Raw genomic sequence first — 22,985 nt, 5'->3', positions numbered from 1 at the left:
CCATCTGCATTCAGCTCCTAGCACACTGGGCCTTGATCCAGCTTCCAGGCACTACCACAACACAGGTAAAGTCAGAACGAATATATACAATGTAGGCCTGGCAGAGTCAAGACCTAGATACACGTCATGCACTGTTCCAGGAGCCCATCATCAAGTTTGAAGCTGGCAGGTGATAGTGCATGGCAGTGGTGGAAATCTCCCTCCCCTGAAGGCCCTCTCATTTTGTTTCTCCCGACTTGTAACAAGCACTGTAATGTGCAGTTAGCATACCTTTGTCCCTACCACACTTTGAAAATGTGTGACGCTCTTGAGCCACAATATCATCAGTTGGTAGGGTTGCCAGGCATCCAGTTGAAAAGGGAACCTGGCAGTGTCCGGTCAGCACTGCTGACTGGACACTAAAAGTCCGGTTACCGGAGTAAACACCATCAGTCTCCTTGCCAAGAGCACGGGAAGAGCAGCAGCTGCTGCTGGAGCCTGGAAGAGCTGCTCAGCTGCTGACGAAAAGAACTGACTGGCTCCCAGACCCAGCTCCAGCCTCTCCAGGGGCCGCTGCTGGGCAGCTGCAGCAGGACATAGCTCTGGGCTCTCTCAGCAGCAGTGTGATGGGGGGCTGCCTACCATCCCCAACAGAGCCCATGCAGAATTTCAGGGGGTACCTACTCCTGCCTAGCACCCTCTGACTCAATGCTGTGAAGCGCAGGCCAAGGACACCAGCAGGGGATTAGCAGTGTGTGGGGACATGGGGCACAGGGCCTGTGGGGTCCTCCACAGACTGGATGGATTTAGACAAACATCTCAACTAAATTTAGATTATACACAGTTAATGTGGGGCTATGCGGGGCTGGAACAGGCAGTTTCTTGGTCAGGGGGGAGAGCTGGCTGGGGCTGTAGCAGCCAGTTTGGCTAAGGGGTGGGGGGTTGGGGCTGTAGCAGGGGGCTTGGCTAAGGGGCTGGGGCTGTAGCTGGGGGGTTGGCTAAGGGGCTGGGGCTGTAGCAGGGGGTTTGGCTCTTGAATTGGGTTGCAACCTTTGAGGTACCAAAACCAGGACATCTGGGACAATCCCAAGCCCACAGTCCTGGCCAGCTGGCAGTGTGTACTGAGCACCGTACAGATTTCCTGGGATAGCTACCTTAAATAAAGGGACGATCCTGGGAACACTCAGACTGATGGCAGCCCTGCTGTTGAGGGGCAGCCATAGCCCCAGGACTGAGATTGTGCTGATGGATTTCTAGCTCCTGTGTGCCGTGAAGCCCAGTAAGTGCCACACATTCTCCTTTAGAGGGCTCTGCTTCTTTGGAGTGACTCTTGTGAGCAATAAAACACCAATGCCAGACCAGAGAGAGGGACCCAGGTGTGTATTCCGCATGTTCTTTAGCCAGGATATGGTGCAACCAATGCCCCTGCCGCACTTAGCAGAAAATTGACTGGAAAAATGAGAAGGCTCCTTACCTACAATGTGGATGAAGGTTATGAAGGGGTTTGTGTCGTAAGTGGATTTATCTCTGCAAAGTGCTGTCTCGGGTTTCACCGTATTTCAAGACCAAATACTCACCTCCACCATCTCAAGTCTTCTTAGGAAGCTGTCGAGCCGTGCAAACACCATGAGGGATTGGAAGTCCCATTCTTTCACTGCTTGGCCTGGTTTAAAGTAGGTGTGGAGATTTTCCCGCCTCTCCTCAAACGTCTGCTTGAAGTAACTCAGGATGACGAGCACCTCCCGCACTTTGCCCAGACTTTCTTCTGCTTCCCCCTTCAGAATGTCTTCTGGGGTCAGGTAATTCCAGGCCTACGGTGACAGAGCCAGAATTGAAGTTCTGCTGCCCCAAGGGTCCGGTTGGGTTTTTAGGCTGGCTACATTTAAATGTGTTTCTCGAGCCAAACAATGTTTTTTCAAAAATCATTATATGGGGGAGCCTCAGGGGATGGGGAGATGACATGCCTCTTTTTAAAAGCTTTCCTGAGCAAATCTAAAGATCTGGGGATGAAATCCGGGGACACCTTTCCACAATTCCTGCCTGCCATGAACACAGATGCCAGAACTCCAACTCCACGGACTATTCCCAGAGCCCAGAACCCAGTCCTAGCATGAGAAAGCTAGAAGGCCTTTCTAGGTGATGGTCTGACACCCAGCCTCTCATAGACTCACCCATAGACTTTAAGGTCAGAAGGGACCATTATGATCATCTAGTCTGACCTCCTGCACAATGCAGGCCACAGAATCTCACCCACCCACTCCTGTAACAAACCCCTAACCTATGCCTGAGTTACTGAAGTCCTCAAATCGTGGTTTAAAGACCTCAAGGTGCAGAGAATCCTCCAGCAAGTGACCCGTGCCCCACGCTGCAGAGGAAGGCGAAAAACCTCCAGGGCATCTGCCAATCTGCCCTGGAGGAAAATTCCTTCCCGACCCCAAATATGGCAATCAGTTAAACCCTAAGCATGTGGGCAAGACTCACCAGCCAGTACCCAGGAAAGAATTCTCTGTAGTAACTCAGATCCCACCCCATCTAACATCCCATCACAGACCATTGGGCATATTTACCAGCTAATAATCAAAGATCAATTAATTGCCAAAATTAGGCTATCCCATCATACCATCCCCCCCATAAACTTATCAAACTTAGTCTTGAAGCCAGATATGTCTTTTGCTCCCACTACTCCCCTTGGAAGGCTGTTCCAGAACTTCACTCCTCTGATGGTTAGAAACCTTCGTCTAATTTCAAGTCTAAACTTCCTCATGTCCAGGTTATATCCGTTTGTTCTTGTGTCCACATTGGTATTAAACTTAAATAATTCCTTTCCCTCCCTGATATTTATCCCTCTGATATCTTTATAAAGAGCAATCATATCTCACCTCAGCCTTCTTTTGGTTAGGCTAAACAAGCCAAGCTCTTTGAGTCTCCTTTCATAAGACAGGTTTTCCATTCCTCGGATCATCCTAGTAGCCCTTCTCTGTACCTGTTCCAGTTTGAATTCATCCTTCTTAAACATGGGAGACCAGAACTGCACACAGTATTCCAGATGAGGTCTCACCAGTGCCTTGTATAATGGTACTAACACTTCCTTATCTCTACTGGAAATACCTCGCCTGATGCATCCCAAGACCGCATTAGCTTTTTTAACGGCCATATCACATTGGCTGCTCATAGTCATCCTGTGATCAACCAATACTCCGAGGTCCTTCTCCTCCTCTGTTACTTCCAACTGATGTGTCCTCAATTTATAACCAAAATTCTTGTAATTAATCCCTAAATGCATGACCTTGCACTTTTCACTATTAAATTTCATCCTATTACTATTACTCCAGTTTACAAGGACATCAAGATCTTCCTGTATGATATTCCGGTCCTTCTATGTATTAGCAATACCTCCCAGCTTTGTGTCATCCGCAAACTTTATTAGCACATTCCCACTTTTTGTGTCAAGGTCAGTAATAAAAAGATTAAATAAGATTGGTCCCAAAACCGATCCCTGAGGAACTCCACTAGTAACCTCCTTCCAGCCTGACAGTTCACCTTTCAATATGACCCGTTGTAGTCTCCCCTTTAACCAGTTCCTTATCCACCTTTCAATTTTCATATTGATCCCCATCTTTTCCAATTTAGCTAATAATTCCCCATGTGGAACCATATCAAATGCCTTACTGAAATCGAGGTAAATTAGATCCACTGCATTTCCTTTGTCTACAAAATCTGTTACCTTCTCAAAGAAGGAGATCAAATTGGTTTGGCACGATCTACCTTTTGTAAAACCATGTTGTATTTTGTCCCAATTACCATTGACCTCAATGTCCTTAACTACTTTTTCCTTCAAAATTTTTTCCAAGACCTTGCACACTACAGATGTCAAACTAACAGGCCTACAGTTACTCGGATCACCTTTTTTCCCTTTCTTAAAAATAGGAACTATGTTAGCAATTCTCCAGTCGTACGGTACAACCCCTGAGTTTACTGATTCGTTAAAAATTCTTGCTAACGGACTTGCAATTTCATGTGCCAGTTCCTTTAATATTCTTGGATGAAGAATATCTGGGCCCCCCCGATTTAGTCCCATTAAGCTGTTCGAGTTTGGCTTCTACCTCGGATGCGGTAATATCTACCTCCATATCCTCATTTGTCATCCTACCATTATCCCTAAGCCCATCATTAGCCTCATTAAAGACTGAGCCAAAGTATTTGTTTAGATATTGGGCCATGCCTAGATTATCCTTAACCTGCACTCCATCCTCAGTGTTTAGCGGTCCCACTTCTTCTTTCTTTGTTTTCTTCTTATTTATATGGCTATAGAACCTTTTACTATTGGTTTTAATTCCCTTTGCAAGGTCCAACTCTACATGGCTTTTGGCCTTTCTCACTTTATCCCTACATTTTCTAACCTCAATAAGGTAGCTTTCCTTGCTAATCCCTCCCATCTTCCACTCCTTGTAGACTTTCTGCTTTTTCTTAATCACCTCTCTGAGATGCTTGCTCATCCAGCTTGGTCTACAACTCCTGCCTATGAATTTTTTCCCCTTTCTTGGGATGCAGGCTTCTGATAGTTTCTGCAACTTTGACTTGAAGTAATTCCAGGCCTCCTCCGCCTTTAGATCCACAAGTTCTTCAGTCCAATCCACTTCCCTAACTAATTTCCTTAATTCTTTAAAGTTAGCCCTTTTAAAATAAAAAATCCTAGTCCCAGATCTATTTTTGTTTATCCTTCCATCTAGTTTGAACTGAATAAGCTCATGATCACTCGAACCAAGCTTGTCCCTACAACCATTTCTTCTATGAGGTCCTCACTACTCACCAAAACCAAATCTAAAATGGTATCCCCTCTTGTTGGTTCTTCAACTACTTGGTGAAGAAATCCATCAGCTATCTCATCCAGGAAAAACTGAGCCCTATTATTATTACTAGCACTTGACCTCCAGTCTATATCTGGGAAGTTAAAGTCTCCCGTGATCACACAATTCCCATTAGTGTTTACTTCATTAAAAAGATTAAAGAGGTCTCCATCCATATCCAAATCGGATCCCGGCGGTCTGTAGCACACCCCAAGCAGTATCTCAGGGGAGGCTCTAGTAGCTTTCTTTCCCAGTGTGATTTTTGCCCAGACAGACTCCGTCTTATCCATTCCATCACTTCTTATTTCTTTACAGTCTACTTCATCATTGATATACAATGCTACTCCACCACCTTTGGCTTTATTTCTGTCTTTCCTAAACAGCACACAGCCTTCAATACCCGTACTCCAGTCATGACTACTATTCCACCATGTTTCTGTTATCCCTATAATATCTGGTTTCACTTCCTGCACCAGTAGCTCTAGTTCCTCCATTTTGTTACCAAGGCTCCTCGCATTAGTGTACAAACACCTTAATTTTTGCCGTTTGGCTTCACTGACATTCTTTACCCGATTAGGCACAGACATTCTACCGCCAGTATCACCTATTAGACTGATATCTACATAACCCTTCCTCCTTACGTCCATTCTCATACCCACGGCTGTATCCTTTCTTACTTTGTTTTCTTCCTTCTCAATGTTAAATTCCGGCGTGGAGATTACCTGGACATCTCCCAACCATCTCCCCCAAATTCCTAGTTTAAAGCTCTCTTAATCAGTTGTGCCAGCCTCCATCCTAGAAGTCTATTTCCCTCCTTACTCAGGTGAAGTCCATCCCGAGAGAACAGTACTCTCTCCATGAATGCTTCCCACTGGCCATACATCCCAAAGCCTTCCTTATAGCACCACTGCCTGTGCCATCTGTTGATCGCCATAATCTTGTCACACCTTTGTTGCCCTTCTCTAGGAACAGACAGAATCCCACTGAAGATCACCTGAGCCTCGATTTCTTTAAGCGTCTTCCCCAGCCTGGCATAGTCTCCCTTGATACGTTCCACCGAGAATCTAGCTGTATCATTTGTTCCCACATGAAGAAGAATCAGTGGATTCTTTCCCGCTCCCATTAGGTCCTTTTCAGCCTCAGGTCTATATCCCGTATCTTAGCACCCGGTAGACAGCACACCCTTCTTTTCTCCAGATCAGCCCTAGTTACAGGCCTTGGTTTCAGGACTGATGGCTCCACAACGGGGTGGAAAGGCAAACCTTACTTAGCATCTGACTGCTAAAGGGGGAGGGGGAGGTCCTTCCCCCTCTGGAGAAGCAGCAGCCTTCCCCTCAGGCTGTAGAGTCCAGGAAGCCTGTGGAGAGCCAACGGGCCAGCTACCATTTTGTTTTACAAAACCGTGTAATGAACTCTGTGATGCCATAAGCTTTGTTTTCACCTGGCTTTTTCATTGCAATCTGCTGGGGGCTTGATCATTATTATTTATACAACACCAAGCAGAGCTCTGAGCACTTCACTGTGCTCTGACCTGCAGACTCTACAAACTGGGGGGTGTGCAAATGCCATAATCAGAAACTCCCAGATTCCCTCAGCATTCCTCTGTTGAACACATGGGAGAGTTTGTGCCCCATAGGGGCCGGAGATTCTGCTCTTAAACCGTCAGATCTTGAAGGGATCCACAGGAGGCAAGGGATATCTTCACAGAACTCCCCCAGCTGCTGCTGCCTCTGGAATCCCCTGGGGGGCAGGCACAGAGGGGAAAGGCAAGCATTATTGGGGACTATCTGCAGCGATTGTGTGGTTTCCTGTGGCTGAGAATCCAGTAGAAACCCACTAGCCCTGCTCATGGCCTCCTGGCAAAGCTGGGACCATGTGGAACCCCAAAGAGAGGCTTCCATGTGACCTGGGTGACCATCCTATGGAAGTGCCACCACTCATTAATAAAAGGCTTGGGATTGTGGGTGCTCATGGAAGTGCAGGGAGCATATGTCTAAGTGGATAAAAACACAGCTGAAGGACAGATGGGATGCAAGATAAAAGCCAAATGACTGAGCAGCTCTCTTTGGTGCAAAGCATTAGCACTGCAGGATTGACATTTCTCTGAACTCTTCTAAGCAAACATGAGCTCTGGCACTGGGGGGCACAGTGGTTTGAGATGGCTTTCATGTCTAACATGGATGGATGTGCAGCACAGACACTGCATGGCTGGCAGAATCAAGTGGCTGCATGAAAGAAATCCCAGACAAGCCTAGTGGAAGATGTGAAAGCTCTGATACCTAGGGTCAAGTTCAGTGTTGCAAGTGGGGCGTATCCTGACCCTGACCCCTACCCCATCTGTGGAAGCCTTGAGATAGAAATTTCTAACTGAGCTCTGGGGTTCAGGGAGTGGTTTAAAGGGTCCAGGCCACCTACTTGTTGGATGAGAAGATTGCAGATTTCCTGAAGCAGCACTATGATCCGTGCAGGCGTGTTGTAGTAATTGGATGTGGCCCAGATTAAACAAACCATGTGGAGCAAGGGACTGATCAATGGCTTCACCTCATTAAACTCAACATTCTCTATCTCCTCCAAGCTGCGCTGGAGAGGTGTCAGGTGCAGGTTAATATCCTGGGCCTCAGTCAAAGCTGTGAACATAAACAGCACACATGAAAGGTGAGGTCTGTCCCTCCCTAGCATGCAGCTATTGCCAGGGCTCTGATTATCTCTGATGTCATTTCACACCAACAGGCAAAAACTCAGCTTGCAAAATAAATTAAGCCAATTTATTTGGGAAAATGAACAGCAAAGGGAAACAGAAAACAACACAACCAAAAAAAACCAACATGCTGTTTCTCCTTGGGACTCTGAATAGAGCCAACTTCTGTCTGTTTCTGCATCAGTTTTACCAGTGTAAAATACACAAAAGCTGCTTATGAATTGGTTAGGATCGCTACGCACCTAACATACCCCAAAGCCTGGAAGCCATAACTGTTGTGCCTTTGAATGTTACTAACCTAGGTTAGTCTAGAGCAGCGGCTCTCAACCTTTCCAGATTACCGTACCCCTTTCAGGAGTCTGATTTGTCTTGTGTATTCCAAGTTTCACCTCACTTAAAAACTACTTGCTTACAAAATAAGACTTAGCAAAGAAGGGTCCACAAAAAACAGTTCTGCGGGCTATAAACCTGATTGCCAATTGACACAAGAGTGTTAGTTGTTTAGGAGAGTAATACTTGAAGAACTAATTTAGAACAGCCAGCTTGTCTCTCTAACATTATTAACGGTTAGAATCGTTATGAAGGAGTGAGAGATGCTGGCAGACCTCCCAGCTCACTGAACACTGACAAATGCATAGCCAGAAACCAGGCTGGCTCACCTGTGAGTTAATATAGTTAAAATAGATATTAGTGTGATAAGAAAGCGTTTAGACTTGATGGAATGCTTGTAGGATGCTGCATGTATTAATCCTACTTATAATATCTGTATGCCATGGTATGAAGTTATATTGAGCGTTTGCATTGTAAACCTCGGTAACTGTGTAACTCGCCAAATGGGAAAAGCAGCATTAATTAAGGTAAAGTGCTCGTCCTGCACACCAGGTGGCCCACTGAAGGCAAATAAGGCATTGTGCAGCATCAAAGGACAGAGACCTTGTTTACTGCATTCCTCTCTCCCTCTGGGAAGGGGAGCCCTGCAAATGAACTCATCCCTTCAGATGGATTCTGGGGGGAAGGGGATAAAAATATCTGACAAGGAAAAACTGAGTCTCTCTCTATGCTGTCTTAGGGTGACCAGACAGCAAATGTGAAAAATTGGGACAGGGTGTGGAGGGTCATAGGAGCCTATATAAGAAAAATACCCAAAAATCGGGACTGTCCCTATAAAATCGGGACATCTGGTCACCCTATGCTGTCTGGATTCTGAGGGGCAAAGATTCCTAACCATAAGCAAGAGATCCCCATGCTGCTTGGCCTGGGTCAGCCCTAAACGACATACACAGTAGCTTATTAGAGAAGCATCTACTCATAACTCACTTGTGTGTGTACATTTCCTGTTTTAACCCTATAAATAATTCTAATTTCTTTTCTTTGTTAATAAATGTTTGGTTTATTACAGGATTAGCTACAGGCATTGTCTTTGGTTTGAGATTTAAGTACAATTGACCTGGGTTAAGTGACTGGTCATTTGGGACTGGGAGTATCCTGAATATTGCTGTGTTTTTTTGGTGTAAAGTGACCATCTATCACATAGTCCAGCTTGCCTGGATGGCAAGTGAGACTGGAGAGCTCAAGGGGACTGTCTGTGACTCCATGGTAAGGCTGTTACAGTGGTTTAAAAGTTCACATTGGTTACTGGGTTGGTGAAATCTAACTATAGAACATACAGCCAGTTTGGGGTTTCTGCCCTGCTTTTTAACAGTCTGCCCTGAGGCTGGCGCGCACAGACGTGAGCCGCTCCAGACAGTGTAACACTGGCACTGACTAGAAAGAAAAGAGAGAATTCAAAAGCAAAAAAAAAAAAAATCCCTCCTCTATTCAACTTCAGGGGAGTTATCCAAGGCAAATAGCAAGTCTCTGTCCTTATGAAGAAGGCTGTTGTGGGAGGTGGAGTGGAATGTAGCACTGTCTCATCCACACTAAAGATGCTTCCAAAGAACAGGACTTCTCTTTTGGAGAGTTGCATTTTGCTATGAACTTAAAAAGAAACCTCTACAGATGGGAGCCCACCTTCTGCAGCAGCAGCAGCTGAGGAGAAAAGCGCCTTGGCTTTGGTGAGTTGATAGGGTTGGTTAGTGACACCGAAGTTCTCAGAAGATACTGGTTGTTTTGGTTGAAAAGGTTTTTTTTGCTGGGCTATAGGTTACTGTTGGTCATGAAACAGGAGGTGTATCAGGGCCAGATTCACAGGGGGAACTTAGGTACCTAACTGCCTCTTTAGCTGGCAAAGTCCAACCTTTAAGCACTACTGACATTCACAATATCCTGCTCAGCCGCCACCTAACCCCATAGGTGCCTAATTTACTAGGCACCTATGTTTACACTGGAAAAGTCTCCAAGGTACCTACATTTTGGCAGTTGGGCATGTACATAGCTGCCTCAGTCTGGGAAGTGCCCAGCATCTCTGTGCCGAACTCCCACCTAATCCCCCAGTCTTCCCACCTATCTCACCCATGAGGCCCAACCTGGTCAATGTGCTCAGAGGCTGCCTTTAAACACATCGACCAGGTCAGGCCCCACACAAAGCACAGCTGGAGCACCCAGCCCCCTTTTATCCAACAGCCCCGTGGTGAGGGCACTCACCCAGGATGGGGTTCAAATTCCACTCTATGGGCTTGTCTTCATGTACAGCACTGCAGCCGTGCAGCCACCGTGCTTTAGTGAAGACACTACTATGCCGACGGGAAGTTAATCCACCTCCCGAAAGGCGGTAGCCATGTCAAAGCAGCTCTCCCAGTGACCTAGCACTGTTTGCACGGGGCGGGGGGGTTAGGTTGGTATAACTACTTTGCTTGGGGGGTGGATTTTTCACACCCCTGAGTGACATAGTTATACCAATATATAGATCTGTGGTGTAAATCTGGCCTATGGTTCTCTAATGCTCTCATTGTTGGAACTGTTCCATCTTGTATAAAATACTTAACTAGTCATTAAAGCAGGGACTGGGACTTGAGACTCCCATGCCCCAGGTGAGTGTTCTAAGCATTGGGTCAATCTCTTGTTCTCTCTCTCTCTCTCTCTCTCTGGCCCAAATGAATATTTAAATAGTTTGTACAAAGTGGCACAACTTTAACAGAAGTTCTCATCCCAGAGGTTCAGGCACTCAGCTGGGATGTGGGAGACTTGGGTGCAAATCCCTACTCTGCAGGGAGTTGATCAATCTGAGCACTGATTTCCCTACTGGAGAGCAAGGATTTGAAAACAGGTATCCCACAACCTGAGAGAGTTCTTGAACTACTGAGTACGGTGGGAGGGTACCAACCACACCTCCTCATTTTTTCTTGAGAAAGGTGCTTAAGCTAGGTCAGCCTAACTCCAGGAACAGATTCAATAGCGGTGAATCCCAAGCAGAGGGAAGCCCCTATCTCTGCCCAGCCTTAGGCACTGAAGTTCCTTTGAGGGGGCGGGGCTTAAGCGCTGTAACGCTCAGCCTAAATCCCCCTTATCAAGCTAGCCCTCACGGCCTCCTCAGAGATTCCTCCTTCCCCGATAATGAAGGAAACTACAGTAAATCTTCAGGATTTTGTTTGGGCTGGACTGAATTCCACTGGGCATGGCTTACTTGAGAAGACTGAACTTCTGCAGAGTTGGGCATTGCTTGGCTGTAATTTTGCTTCTCAAAGACACACAGTAGAAAACTTCTTAGAAACTATTCCCTTTTTTTTCTGTAAAATGACAACATTTCTGAATAAATGTGCCAACATTCTTATAATTCTGATTTAAATAGGGAGGCAACGGTCCTTTGTCTGCCCAAAGGAGTAATTCCTCTTGTTCCACTGTAAATGCACTGGGAGGGCAAAATAAGGAGGAGAAAGGCTGGAACGTTAATCCCCTGCATCACCTAGAGGACACTAACCCAGACTTTAATCTTTTATCACTATGTCTTCTTTAGAAGTGATACCAATTAGGACGATGGTCTTGTCAGATCTTATGAACTAAGCAGGTCAATACTGGATGGAAGATCTTGAAGGAGATCCCAGGAGCTGTATGAAGTGTTTCTAAGGATGTTCCCTCTGATCCAGTCCAACATAATGCTAGAAGACACTCTTTTCAGATGAAACATAAAACCAAGGACACAACCATTTATTGCACTCAGACCCATTGCACTTTTCCTGGAGATTGCTCTGACAAAAAGTCTGCACTGAGGACTCAGAATCAAAATCTGAGTTCTCTACTCAGCCAAGCCATTGACCTGCTGTCCTGCTGTGTGACCTTGGGCATGTCACATCAGCTTTCCACACCTGCAATGACTCCTCAGGAAAACAGGGAGAATGATATCTGCCCACCTTTATCAAGTGCCTTAATATCCTCAGACCAAAAGGTGCTCTGCCCACAGCAGTTGCAAACGATTATTTTCACAAGACTGGGGTGGTGTCCAGACTAAATTCCAGTTTGGGCAACAAGTAGTCTAATGAAAACTCCCCTTGTAGTTCCAGTTGGATACAGTATTCAACATTTCCTGCCCTAAACTGTTGTGAAGGGCTGTGGCTTGCTGTAAAGCAGCCACCACAATCACACTGTAGTAGGTGACATTAATCCATCAGGATGAGGCACTCTGGATTAATATAAGATTATTATTAAAGGCGGAACAAATCCCAAAATTCCTCTCCATGACTTTTGGGAGGTTTCTGGATCCACAGACCAGTAATCAAACTGGTCCCAAGATGGTACCAAAACTGCAGGGTCATCTACAATCCCAAACCTCTAACTCTTCTGCCCCTTCGTCCTCCAGGATGCCCTTCCCAACAATCCCCTCCCCGCACCCCTCTCTCACTAGGGCATCAAGGACCAATGCCACTGCAGACCAGTCGTGTTGGGACTGTAGCTATAAAAATCAGGGGATGGGGAAAAGACCAACCATGAAATCAGCATAGCTAAGGCAAAGAGGGTGCCCAAATCTCACCTTCTACGACATCTCTGAACATCGCTTTGAAGGCTGGGAAGTAGCTGCTCTGCACTCTGTCTAGCAGTTCAGCCATTTTCCTCACCTTCTGAGTTTTCAGCTGATTGTAAATGCATTCCAGGTCCTCGTACCTACAGCAAAGCAAGAGAGATGAGAGCTCTAGGTAGAGATCACAGCAACTGAACCCAGGCAAATAAATGTCCATCTCCACTCCATCTGCGTTGAGCAATTCACACCTAGCCTGCGTGGCTGCTGGCTTATGGGAGTTCCTCAGACCTCATGGGCTTCAGCACTGTGAGGGCTAATCCTTATTCCAAGGGGAAGCCCAGTCCAGGGGTCAAAGTCAATGACTGCCCGCAGTCCAATTGCCAGGTGCCCCTCCTGAAGTACCAGACAGGAGGGTTAGAGGATAGGAAATTAGCTCTGCATTTTTTAACTGAGTTGGCTGAGCATGTTAAATCACTGGAGCCTATTGTAAATAAAAACAGCTTGAAGCAAGTCTGATTCCTGAGTCAGGGTCTGTCGCTGCTACTGAGGCCTCTAACCCTCACTGCAAGCAGAGAAATGGATTCCTTTTTGTCAGAAAATCTAACATGTTTTGGGCTTCAAAAACTGGCTTTGAGTTTCTTGGAGAGAGGGAAAGAAGCCCAGTGAGAGGCTTCAATTAGCTCTTACCGGTGTCTGTGACGCATTGTACATCAAAGTAGCACCCTGTAACCCCCATACTCATCATTTGTATATGGTTGTGATATTTCATACAAAGCGTGCCGTGTAAGGTGCCATATGAAAGGTCATGATCTGCTGAAACCCATTGTCCTGTCAAAACATGTATATTGTTAGCGTGTATGAAATGATGATATTCTGCTATATGGTTGTTACTGAAATACATTGTGTGTCCGGGAGATGCCCACAGCTAGCTCTCCAGTGGCAACAAAGGAGGTGACCCTCACCCAGGCGGGCGTGAAGTGACCATCGTGAGCCATTGACCAGCCGGGGAAATGTAAACAAGAGATTTATAATTTTGTGAGACACAGTTGTACAAGCACTGCACAATGGAGATTGTTCAACTCTGTGATTCATCAAGGCCCACCAGGACATGCCTGGCCAGTATCATTCCTGGGACATGAACTGAAAGTATAAAATAAGGGACAGTGACATCATGCAATTACCTCTCTCCTCCCCCACCTACGCTGAAGGTACCAAGAACGCTGAGAAGACAAAGACTTCAAACTGATGAGATTGGTCCTAGGCTGTGTATTAAGAACTGTAACCTGCCTGCAACTTAGTGGGGTGAGAAAAGCTGTTTGATTAAAATCTTGCTTAGTCTAATGGAGGTTAGGATTTAGACTGCGATTTTACTTTTATTTCTTAGGTAACTAACTCTGACCTTATGCCTACCACTTATAATCACTTCAAATCTATCTTTCTGTAGTTAATAAGACTATTTTAATGGTTTATCTTTACCAGTGAGTTTATCTAAAGTGCTTGGGGAATCTGCTCAGATTATAAAGGCTGGTGCACAGTCCACTATCCTTTGACGAAGTGGCAAACTAATTAATACGTTTGCACTGTTCAAGAGAAGGTCTTTGAGGGATTTGCTGGTGTCTCCCACTTTACAGTTCATGAGTGGCTTAGAGAGCACTCATGCAATTTACCTGGGTGTGTCTCTATGCTGGTGGCTGAGTGATAACAGCACCTGCTGCTTGTCACTAGCAAAGCATTGAGAGAGACAGCCCAGGCTGGAGAGTTAAGGGAGCAGAGCAGTCTCATTGTTCCAGGTTGTACCCTGGGGTCCCAGTCACAGTGTCGCCTGTTCTTAGCTGTGATGGAAGTGGGATTTTAGAAAAGATCCCTTAGGTATGGAGCCCCTACGCTGGTGGTCAGTTGAAATACTGCCAGTTGCACCAGCAGTGACCTACAATGTATTTCACAGCTCATGGTTATTTTATGAGCTTGAATAAACTTCTCTATCTTGAGTCTTTATATAAACTTTAAACTGCTTAGTCTTTATATCTTGTCTGAGTAGTGCTGGCTGCTTGCAGCATTTCCCTTCCATGTAACACGAGCTTTGACTGACAAACATACACTGCCAGGCTGCCTGCAACGCACCTGTTTTTCCAGAATTCTAACTCCACCTTTGGATTGGGGTTGCTGCCTTGCAGAAGTGGCTCTGATGACTCTCTTTTCAACGCTCCCTGGATCTGGTAGCTCCACTCTATCACTGTTGACTCAATGGCGTGCACGAGAGATTTATCCACCAGTTCCACACTGCAGAAAGTAAATACAAAGTCTCCCTGTGAAGTTTGGTTTTTGTTTGACAATGCGCAGGAATCAGATATGCTGTGCAAAATAACCAGATGCCAATGTTTATTTCACAAGGTGCTGTGTATCTTAAATCCCCACACTTTTTTTTAATAGTACAGTAAATTCATTCTGGAGAAAGTTTCTAAAATGCCTTTATAGTGGATACCATCATCTAAGCCAACATCCTGCCACCAGCAGTGACCAGTACCTGATCATTCAAGGGAAGGCAGGCAGAAACAATAATGCACCCAAACATCTTACTTTCTGACCCCCTGAGGTACATGTGAATGTCCTTGGCACGAGACTTGCTTGTGTTTAGTATCTGAACTTGCACAGCATGGACAAGATTGTGGCATGTATGCCAGTGCCCCAGTAGGGGGTGGTGTGGAGCCCCCCATCCCATGAGGAGCACTGGGGAGACTATGCCTCAAGCAGAATCATCTCTCCCAATGCTGCTCTTTGCACAACCTGCTCCATCTTGCCTCCAGCGATTTACTAGACTCAGCTAGGAGAGAAACCATGCAAGGTGGCTGCTAAGCTGAAGGAGCAGAGGAGGTGCCAGCTTGCTGCCCAAAAGGCTGGAAACGGGGAGCACAGCTCCTGATAACTGTTGGATGTCACAATGCTCCTATGCCTGCAGCAACAAATGGGCTCAGTCTTCAAAGGTTTTTGTGTGGCAGACAGACAGAAAGACAGTCAAAGAAATTCCATAGAGCAGAGTTGGGCCTCCCTTTGCTTGGCCAGCTATGGGGATCAGCTTCTCTCAGGGCCTGTCTATTCTGGGTTTCTCTGTAGCGCCTGTCACTGCTGGGGGAGGGATAGCTCAGTGGTTTGAGCATTGGCCTGCTAAACCCAGGGTTGTGAGTTCAATCTTTGAGGGGCCACTTAGGGATCTGGGGCAAAATCAGTACTTGGTCCTGCTAGTGAAGGCAGGGGGCTAGACTCGATGACCTTTCAAGGTCCCTTCCAGTTCTAGGAGACAGGATATCTCCATTTAAAACAAAAAATAATAATAATCACTGAACCTCTCAGTTACAATCTTTGGCTTGATCCTGCTCCTCTGAAGTCAACAGGAGTGGGAACAGGCCCCTAGGCAGGGAGATGCATCATCTAAAGACAGGCAGCAGCACCATGGTGAGGCAAAGAAAATGATAAAGAGGAACAGGGTTTGTTTCCTCTAGTCTAGAGGGTTACAAACTCCATTGCTGCTGCCGGCTGAGCTGGCAGGTGGGGGGAGTGGCAGGGACACAGTCTCTACCCCTGACCCTGTAGCCATTTCACCTACATTTAATGTTACCTAATCTAAGCCACTCCTCTTCCTCTCCTTGTTGCTTCAGCAGTTTCACATCAGCAACTTCCCGTGGCAGCCCATAGGCTCAGAGGCGCCTGAGCAGTATCACTGTGACATCATAAATAACTCACCCAATCAGCACTCCCTCCCTCAAGAAACCCAAACCCTAGTCTTAAACCTTAACCCCTAACCCTGCTGCCTGCCTTGGTCATCTCTCCCCTTCACATTTCCCCCTGGCTGCTGCAGGCAAAGGAATCTCTCTACCTTTGGCACCAAATGGGCACTGGCTAGCTAAATTACAAGTTTTGACTGGACAAAGGTAAAATGATCTTGCCTGAGACAGGCTTAGTGGGGCGGGAGCGACAGTGCAAAGCTCCAGCCTCACTCCAATACAGCTTCCGATCTGAAGCAGTTCCCACTATTCCAGCCCTGAACCCCCATGACTCCCCATTGTGTCGGAGCACCTCAGTTCTGACCCACAGGTTTCTTTTGCTGGTGCATTTCAACCAATAGGATTGAAGCATGTAAATGAACTAGAGCAGGAGTGGGCAAACTACGGCCCGCAGGCCATTTTAATTGGGCCCTCGAGCTCCCTCTGGGGAGAGGGGTCTGGGGCTTGCCCCGCTCCAGCCAGGGAGCAGGGTTGCGGGCTGCTCTGCACAGCTCCCGGAAGCAGCAGCATGTCCCCTCTCTGGCTCCTACACAAAGGGGCAGCCAGGAGGCTCCACTCTGCACACTGCCCCCGCCCCAAGCGCTGCCCCCCCAGCTCCCATTGGCCAGGAACCATGGCCAATGGGAGCTGTAGGGGAGGCGCCCGCAGACGGGGCAGTGCGCAGCAGAGACGCCTGACCACGCCTCCACGTAGGAGCCCGAGGGTGGACATACCGCTGCTTCCGGGAGCCTCTTGAGGTAAGTGCCCCCCAGAGCCTGCACCCCTGATCCCCCCCCCCCGATCCTCCAAACCCCTCGATCCCAGCCCACACTCCTGCAACCCAAACACCTCATTACCATTCCCACCCCGGAGTCTGCACCCCCAGCCACAGCCCTCACCCCCCCCCCTACACCCCAACCCCAATTTCATGAGCATTCATGGCCCACCTTACAATTTCTATACTCAGATAATTATAATATGGAGATATACCTATCTCATAGAGCTGGAAGGAACCTAGAAAGGTCATCAAGTCGAGTCCAGTCCCCTGCCTTCACTAGCAGGACCAAGTACCGTCCCCGATAGATTTTTGCCCCAGATCCCTAAATGGCCCCCTCAAGGATTGAACTCACAACCCTGGGTTTAGCAGGCCAACACTCAAATCACTGAGCTATCCCTACCCCCAGTGTGGCCCTCAGGCCAAAAAGTTTGCCCACCCCTGAACTAGAGGGTGTGAATGATGACTGGCTGCGTTATCTCTGATGTCACAATCCCCATCTGCCTAGAGCATCCAATGGACACAGTAAGGAAATGAGGCTTTTCCAATGTTTTGGTTTACTGACTACCCCCAAAATCAATGGGGTTCTTCCCACTGACACTTCAAATGTTTCCAATAATTGTGGAACTGATTGGATGTGGTCTTCAAAAGTTATCGTGTTACAGGCAGACAAACAGAAATGCCATCAGGTTGAGTATTAGGCCTCACTTCCTTGGCTGACTAGCAAGGAGAATGGACAGTGAATGAGGAAAGTCCTGCTTATTTTTGCATTTGATTCCTAGCAGAAATAAAAACAAACATGCGGCGAGCAAAGTAGATGAAAACTCAAAACTTCACTTACGTTTTTTCATTTTCACAATCTATATACTCCATTCTCTCAGAGCCTGCTGGAAGGGGGAGTAGGGTCTTCCCTTTTACTTGACCAATAACCACAAAAATGTTACTTTTCAGGCTGTGGACATGACGCATAATGTCCTGTGACACCACATGTGGCCAGCTGTGATGATTCTTCTGGTTTGCCAGGACTGGTGCTACTACCTGTAATATAAACCATTGAGCCAGTTTACAGCAGATAAGTAATAAAGAAGAAAAAGCCAAGTGGGACTGAATAGCTCACGAGCCCCAGAGCCTTTCATCAGCCAGCCACCAAACTGGATCCTGTGTGCCCACATGAAATGAGCATGGAGGGGGTTCAGGCTGGTTCCTAATGGACTGGCATTCATATAACACCCATTGTAATTGTCAGCCCTGTTGGCAATCGGAGCAGTCTCCAAGGACTGAATGAGCCACAGCAAGTTACTTCTTCTCTACCCCACAGTAGCAGTCCTTGCAGTTTATATTTGGGACATGTATGAAGAAGCCTGCACCTCTGCCCCCAACACTCCACCTGTTTTGTGGATAATTATTGGCTTTGTAGGCTCAGTACCTTTCAAAAGGACACAATTTAGTTATAAAACCCCAGAACTCCTCTGTAGCAGCATTTGCTCCTTGCTTCTGCAATTATCAGTGTCTAGAACAAAGAGCTCAGAAATCAAAAGATTATTCCCAAATAAAAAGCTAATTCAGCAGGAGTTATGCTGGAAAGTGTGTGATGTTGGAGTCCTACCACACACCAAAACAGTATTTCTTACTTATATTCTACACCTTTCAAAAACCCAAACATTTGAGAGTCTGGAAAGGAACAGAAAAGAGACCCAGCCAATTCCACACAGCACTTCATCACTCACTATCTGCCCACCTGCTTTACATCCACATGGCTCTAACTAGGAATGGGTGAACGGATGGCTCTAGGCTCTTGTCCTTTACTAGTCATTTTAAAATGTTCCTTGTTTTTACTGGATTTGGGATTCGTTTCTAACTCCTCCATGCAAGAGGGCTCAGTCTGCTTTTAAAAAGAGCATGTTAAAGGTCTGAGCACCGTGTATGTTCAAAAGCACAAACTGTGACTCTATGGAACTGCAATCCTAACTGCGTCTAGGCCAGGGGTCTCAAACTCAAATGACCACAAGGGCCACATGAGGACTAGTGCATTGGCCCGAAGGCCGCATCACTGACACCCCCCCCTTGCCGCCCCTGGCCCCGCCCCCACTCCACCTCTTCCATGAGGCCCCGCCCCTGCCCCATCTCTTCTCCACCTCCTCCTCCAAGCGGTTTTAATAAAATATATACACTCAGTAAAGCCCCCCCACTGCACTGGGCTGCACCACCACTCCACCCCTCTGCTCTGCCTCTTCCAGGGGTGGCAGGTTTGTAGAAATTTTGGTGGTGCCCAGAACCTGCATCTCCCAAACTCCACCCCCACCTTCCTGAGGCTCTGGGAGGGAGTTTGGATAGGGGAGGGAGTCTGGGGTGCAGACTCTGGGATGGAGTTTGGGTGCTGGGTTCAGGCTCCGGGCTGGGGCAGGGGGTGGGGGGCTCAGGCTCTGGGATGGAGTTTGGGGATAGGAGGGGGTGCAGGGGTGAGGACTGTGGGATGAGGGGTTTGGGGCATTGGAGAGGCTCAGGGCATTGGAGAGGCTCAGGACTAGGGCAGAAGGGCAGGGGAAGGGCAACCTGCCCTGGCCCTAGTGCAGGGGGCACTAGGACCCTGCGGCAGCAGGTGATGCTGGAAGCCGGCAGAGGAGAGTGGAGCAGAGTCAGCATGAGCTTCAGGCGGTGAGGGGGCAGCAAGTGAGACCGGGGGACACTCGGGGGGAGGTGTTTGGGGGTGGCAGGCGGAGCCAGGGGAGAGATCCGGCCCCAAACATTGGGAAGCAGTGCCCGGGGAGCTTAGCTGCCATATAAAATAACTCGGGGGGGGGGGGGGGTGAGGGGAGTTTGGCGGCGACAGGAAGTAACGGGGGGGGGGGGGGCGCGGGGAGCTTGGCGGTCCGCAGGGAAGAGCTCCGCGGGCCGCGTGTTTCAGACCGCTGATCTAGGCTATGGGGGATCCTTCAGTGCCTCTTGGTGTCTGCTCCTTTCACCTGTCATTGGCGGTTCCTTCCTGCAGGCTCTCTCATATGCCAGGAAAGTGGCAGCTGCAGGCTTTGATGACAGTTTTCTTAAGGGGGAAGCCATCCTAACAACCCATCCCAAAGCCTGGACTGTGGTCCCATATTTTGATGGAAATAAGACAGTTCCTGTGTCAGTATTGTTCTTAAGCCTCATGATCTTCCATGCTAAACTCAGCTGCACGCCTCAGGTGTTCAGACGGCTGTGGGGACAATGCCTTTCATGACCTCCCCAATACTGCCTGTGGCTTTTGCTGAAAAGCTAAAGGCTAGTCCCATTCAGTCCAGAAGTGATCCAATGGGATCATACTCTGTATCCACCCATGCTGTGTGCTCAGTGAAGTTCCTCCACAAGAACAACTTACAGACCTTTCTACTGGAAGGTGGGTAGCGGTCACTTCCACAGCATTTATTCATCCTGTACTGATTGAGAGCTGTAAAGCTGCTACTTGGAGCTCAGCTAAAGCATTATTGTCTTGATGCTGTGTTAAGATCGGACTGGATTTTCTGTTGCTAGTGGAGATAGCCAACGCCTAGGGAGGACAGCATGCCAGTTTCTCTTACGGAAGCTGTTATGTGTCCTTTGTTCAAAAAACCCACACTTAACTTTGACACTCTGGCTGACAATTGCCCAGCGTCTAATCTTCCAGTTCTGGTTAAGATTAGACACAGAACACCTTGCAGAACACCTAGATGTCTCAGGTCTCTTTAACTCTTGTCAATAAGGGCACAGAACAGATATTGCTCCAGCAGAAATTATCTCACCCTAGGGATGGAAGGAGACTGGGTTTCCAGGCTGATATGATTAAATCTACCAGCTGCTTTCAATACCATTGGTCCTAAACTGCAGAATGTAACAGGAGCAGATGGGGTTGTTCTCTGGTGACTCCTTTCCCTCCAGAAGGTGGCTTTAGGAGACTTTTCTTCATCACTGAGGGCACTCATCTGGAGCCCAGCAAGTTCCCCACGTGTCTTTACTCTTGTTCCACTTGTGTGCAAGGCCATTAGAAAGGTTAATGAGAGGATATGGGAGATCAGTGCTTTCAGTATGCTGACAGCCAGCAGTGCATCTGTCTGATTCAAATCAGCCACTGTTCTGTGATGTCTGAGTGAGATTGGGACTTCAATGAGAGCTAACTGGCTGAAGCTCAGTCCAAATAAGACAGAGGTAATGTTTATTGGTTGGAGGAAACAACCAGAAGATACGGCAAGGATTGTATTAGCCACTGTGACTGAGGGGATATTGGAGCCTAGCTCTTGCTAGATGATCATAATCATATAGCAGCAGCTTCTAGGAAGGCTCTTGTCCATCTTCATCTGTACTGAGGTTGTGCGTTTCTTTCAGGTGAGGTCCTTGTTACCATTATTCATGCTGTTATCACCTCGGGATTAGAGTACTGCAATGCACTGTACATGGGGCTTGGCCTTAAATCAACCCAGAAACTGAAGCCAGTGCACAATGCAGTGTATCTTGGCAGCAGCACATGACGTCTGTGTTCTGGGACCTCTACTGCCAGCCTATTGGTTTACAGGTGGAGTCCAAAGAGTTAGTTTTACCCTTGGTTAAGATGGCCTTCTCAAAATAGTCACCATCTCAAATTGTTCTCAATAGGATTGAAACCATCGGCTGCCCTTACCAAAGATGGACACTTCTTCCCACTGTTCCCAACTGGAGTGAAGCTATGCTGGAGGCAGAGAGGCGCAGCAGAATGCAGGAGTAGGCTATCTTTGCTAAAGGCAGCCTGTGGCTTCAGTCCCGATGAGAACAGGAGATGGCAGCCATTTTGAAAGAGGGCAATTCTTGGTAAATTTTTCTAGAGCAGAACTTTATTCCTCAGCCTCTGCTGAAGGGGAAACTTTCAATTATGAGAAATAATGGATAAAGTTACCATTAATTCTAAATATCTATATATTCATCTATCTGTATCTTCAAAAACAACTAATTATTGCACCAGATTTTCTCAAGATTCACCTTTCTGCCAATTTCTCTGTTAATAGACAATGACTGAGCAGAGTCTAACAAGCCGCTAAAGTTCTTAAAGGACCGATTTTAAAATTAATTTTCATTCATAAACTAATTAATGGATTTATGTTTAACTTCTCTGAGAAGTCATTCGAAATTCAAGGAGCAAGTGCTGTAATTGTGGGGAGGGTGCAGGGATGCTGTCATACATAATAAAAAAGCTGAATCCCTGTCATTGATGGAAAAGTCAACCTTAACTACAGAGCTGTGGCCACCATCTCCATAATTCCTGTGTTCACTCAGTACGGTGTTCTCACGTTAACAGTCACACACAGCGAGGAACTCACGGTATTTAGTACACTAGACTATAGCCTAGGCTAGGGAACAGCCACACAAATTATAAAAAAAAAAATCCCCAATAAAACAGTGAACTTAATTGCGTGACATCCCAACTGCCAGGGCCATACATGTTACTGCAGCAGAAAAGGTGTCACTACATCGGGCTCTGGTCAGGCGCCCTGGCCAGCAAAAGGAGAGGTTCTTCAGACTCCTTCAAGTCCTCCACGCAGGTCATTGAAGACAGTCTAGCCAGCAAGACCAGTGTTCATTCCACTTGGGTACCGTGCTCCTTCAGAGAAGCAAGGGCTTGGCTGACAGGGCAGAGCAGGAGAATGGGAAGATGAGAGAATCACATGAAGATCTTCAGCAGAGGGTTGAGCCTGCTCAGCAGCTCTGCTTGCAGCTCTGCGCTGCTCCTGCACTGCCTTCAGGCCCAGCTCGGTCCCTCTGCCAAAGAGCACATGTGACACAAGCAGAGGCGTTCCCATAGGAGGCATCACCACAGAGCTGGGGGCTCAGCTGCATGGCCTGCCCCACCCTGGGTGGAAGGGCCTGCTCCTGTCCCCAGTGTGAGTGGCTGATTCAGCCCAATAGTGCAGTTTGTTCACATCAGAGAAGAGTCACGAATGATCAACCTGAGTGTGGATTTTCTATAGCACGTTGGGTTCCTGAGTGAGCGCAGGGACTGAGAGGGGAGGCTTTGCACCTCCCTGATGTGATGCTGGGGCAGACAGAGGACAGAGGG

The 22,985-nt window shown here is 47.3% G+C and overlaps 1 protein-coding gene across 1 annotated transcript in view; it reads right to left on the bottom strand.

Annotated features, from left to right (window-relative positions):
- Nucleotides 1-22,985, bottom strand: part of DNAH9 (dynein axonemal heavy chain 9) — a 405,383-nt gene that overhangs the window by 379,769 nt on the left and 2,629 nt on the right. The window contains exons 2-6 of the mRNA XM_065563307.1: nt 17,790-17,986; nt 14,537-14,695; nt 12,428-12,558; nt 7,242-7,453; nt 1,557-1,790 (exon numbers count right to left, since the gene is read on the bottom strand). Of these exons, the coding sequence (XP_065419379.1) occupies nt 1,557-1,790; nt 7,242-7,453; nt 12,428-12,558; nt 14,537-14,695; nt 17,790-17,986 (933 nt within the window). The remainder of the gene's footprint in view (nt 1-1,556; nt 1,791-7,241; nt 7,454-12,427; nt 12,559-14,536; nt 14,696-17,789; nt 17,987-22,985) is intronic.

This window comes from Chrysemys picta, chromosome 12 (assembly GCF_011386835.1).
Source record: "Chrysemys picta bellii isolate R12L10 chromosome 12, ASM1138683v2, whole genome shotgun sequence".
Classification (NCBI taxonomy): Eukaryota; Metazoa; Chordata; order Testudines; family Emydidae; genus Chrysemys; species Chrysemys picta.
This window is presented reverse-complemented; position numbering and strand designations above follow the sequence as displayed.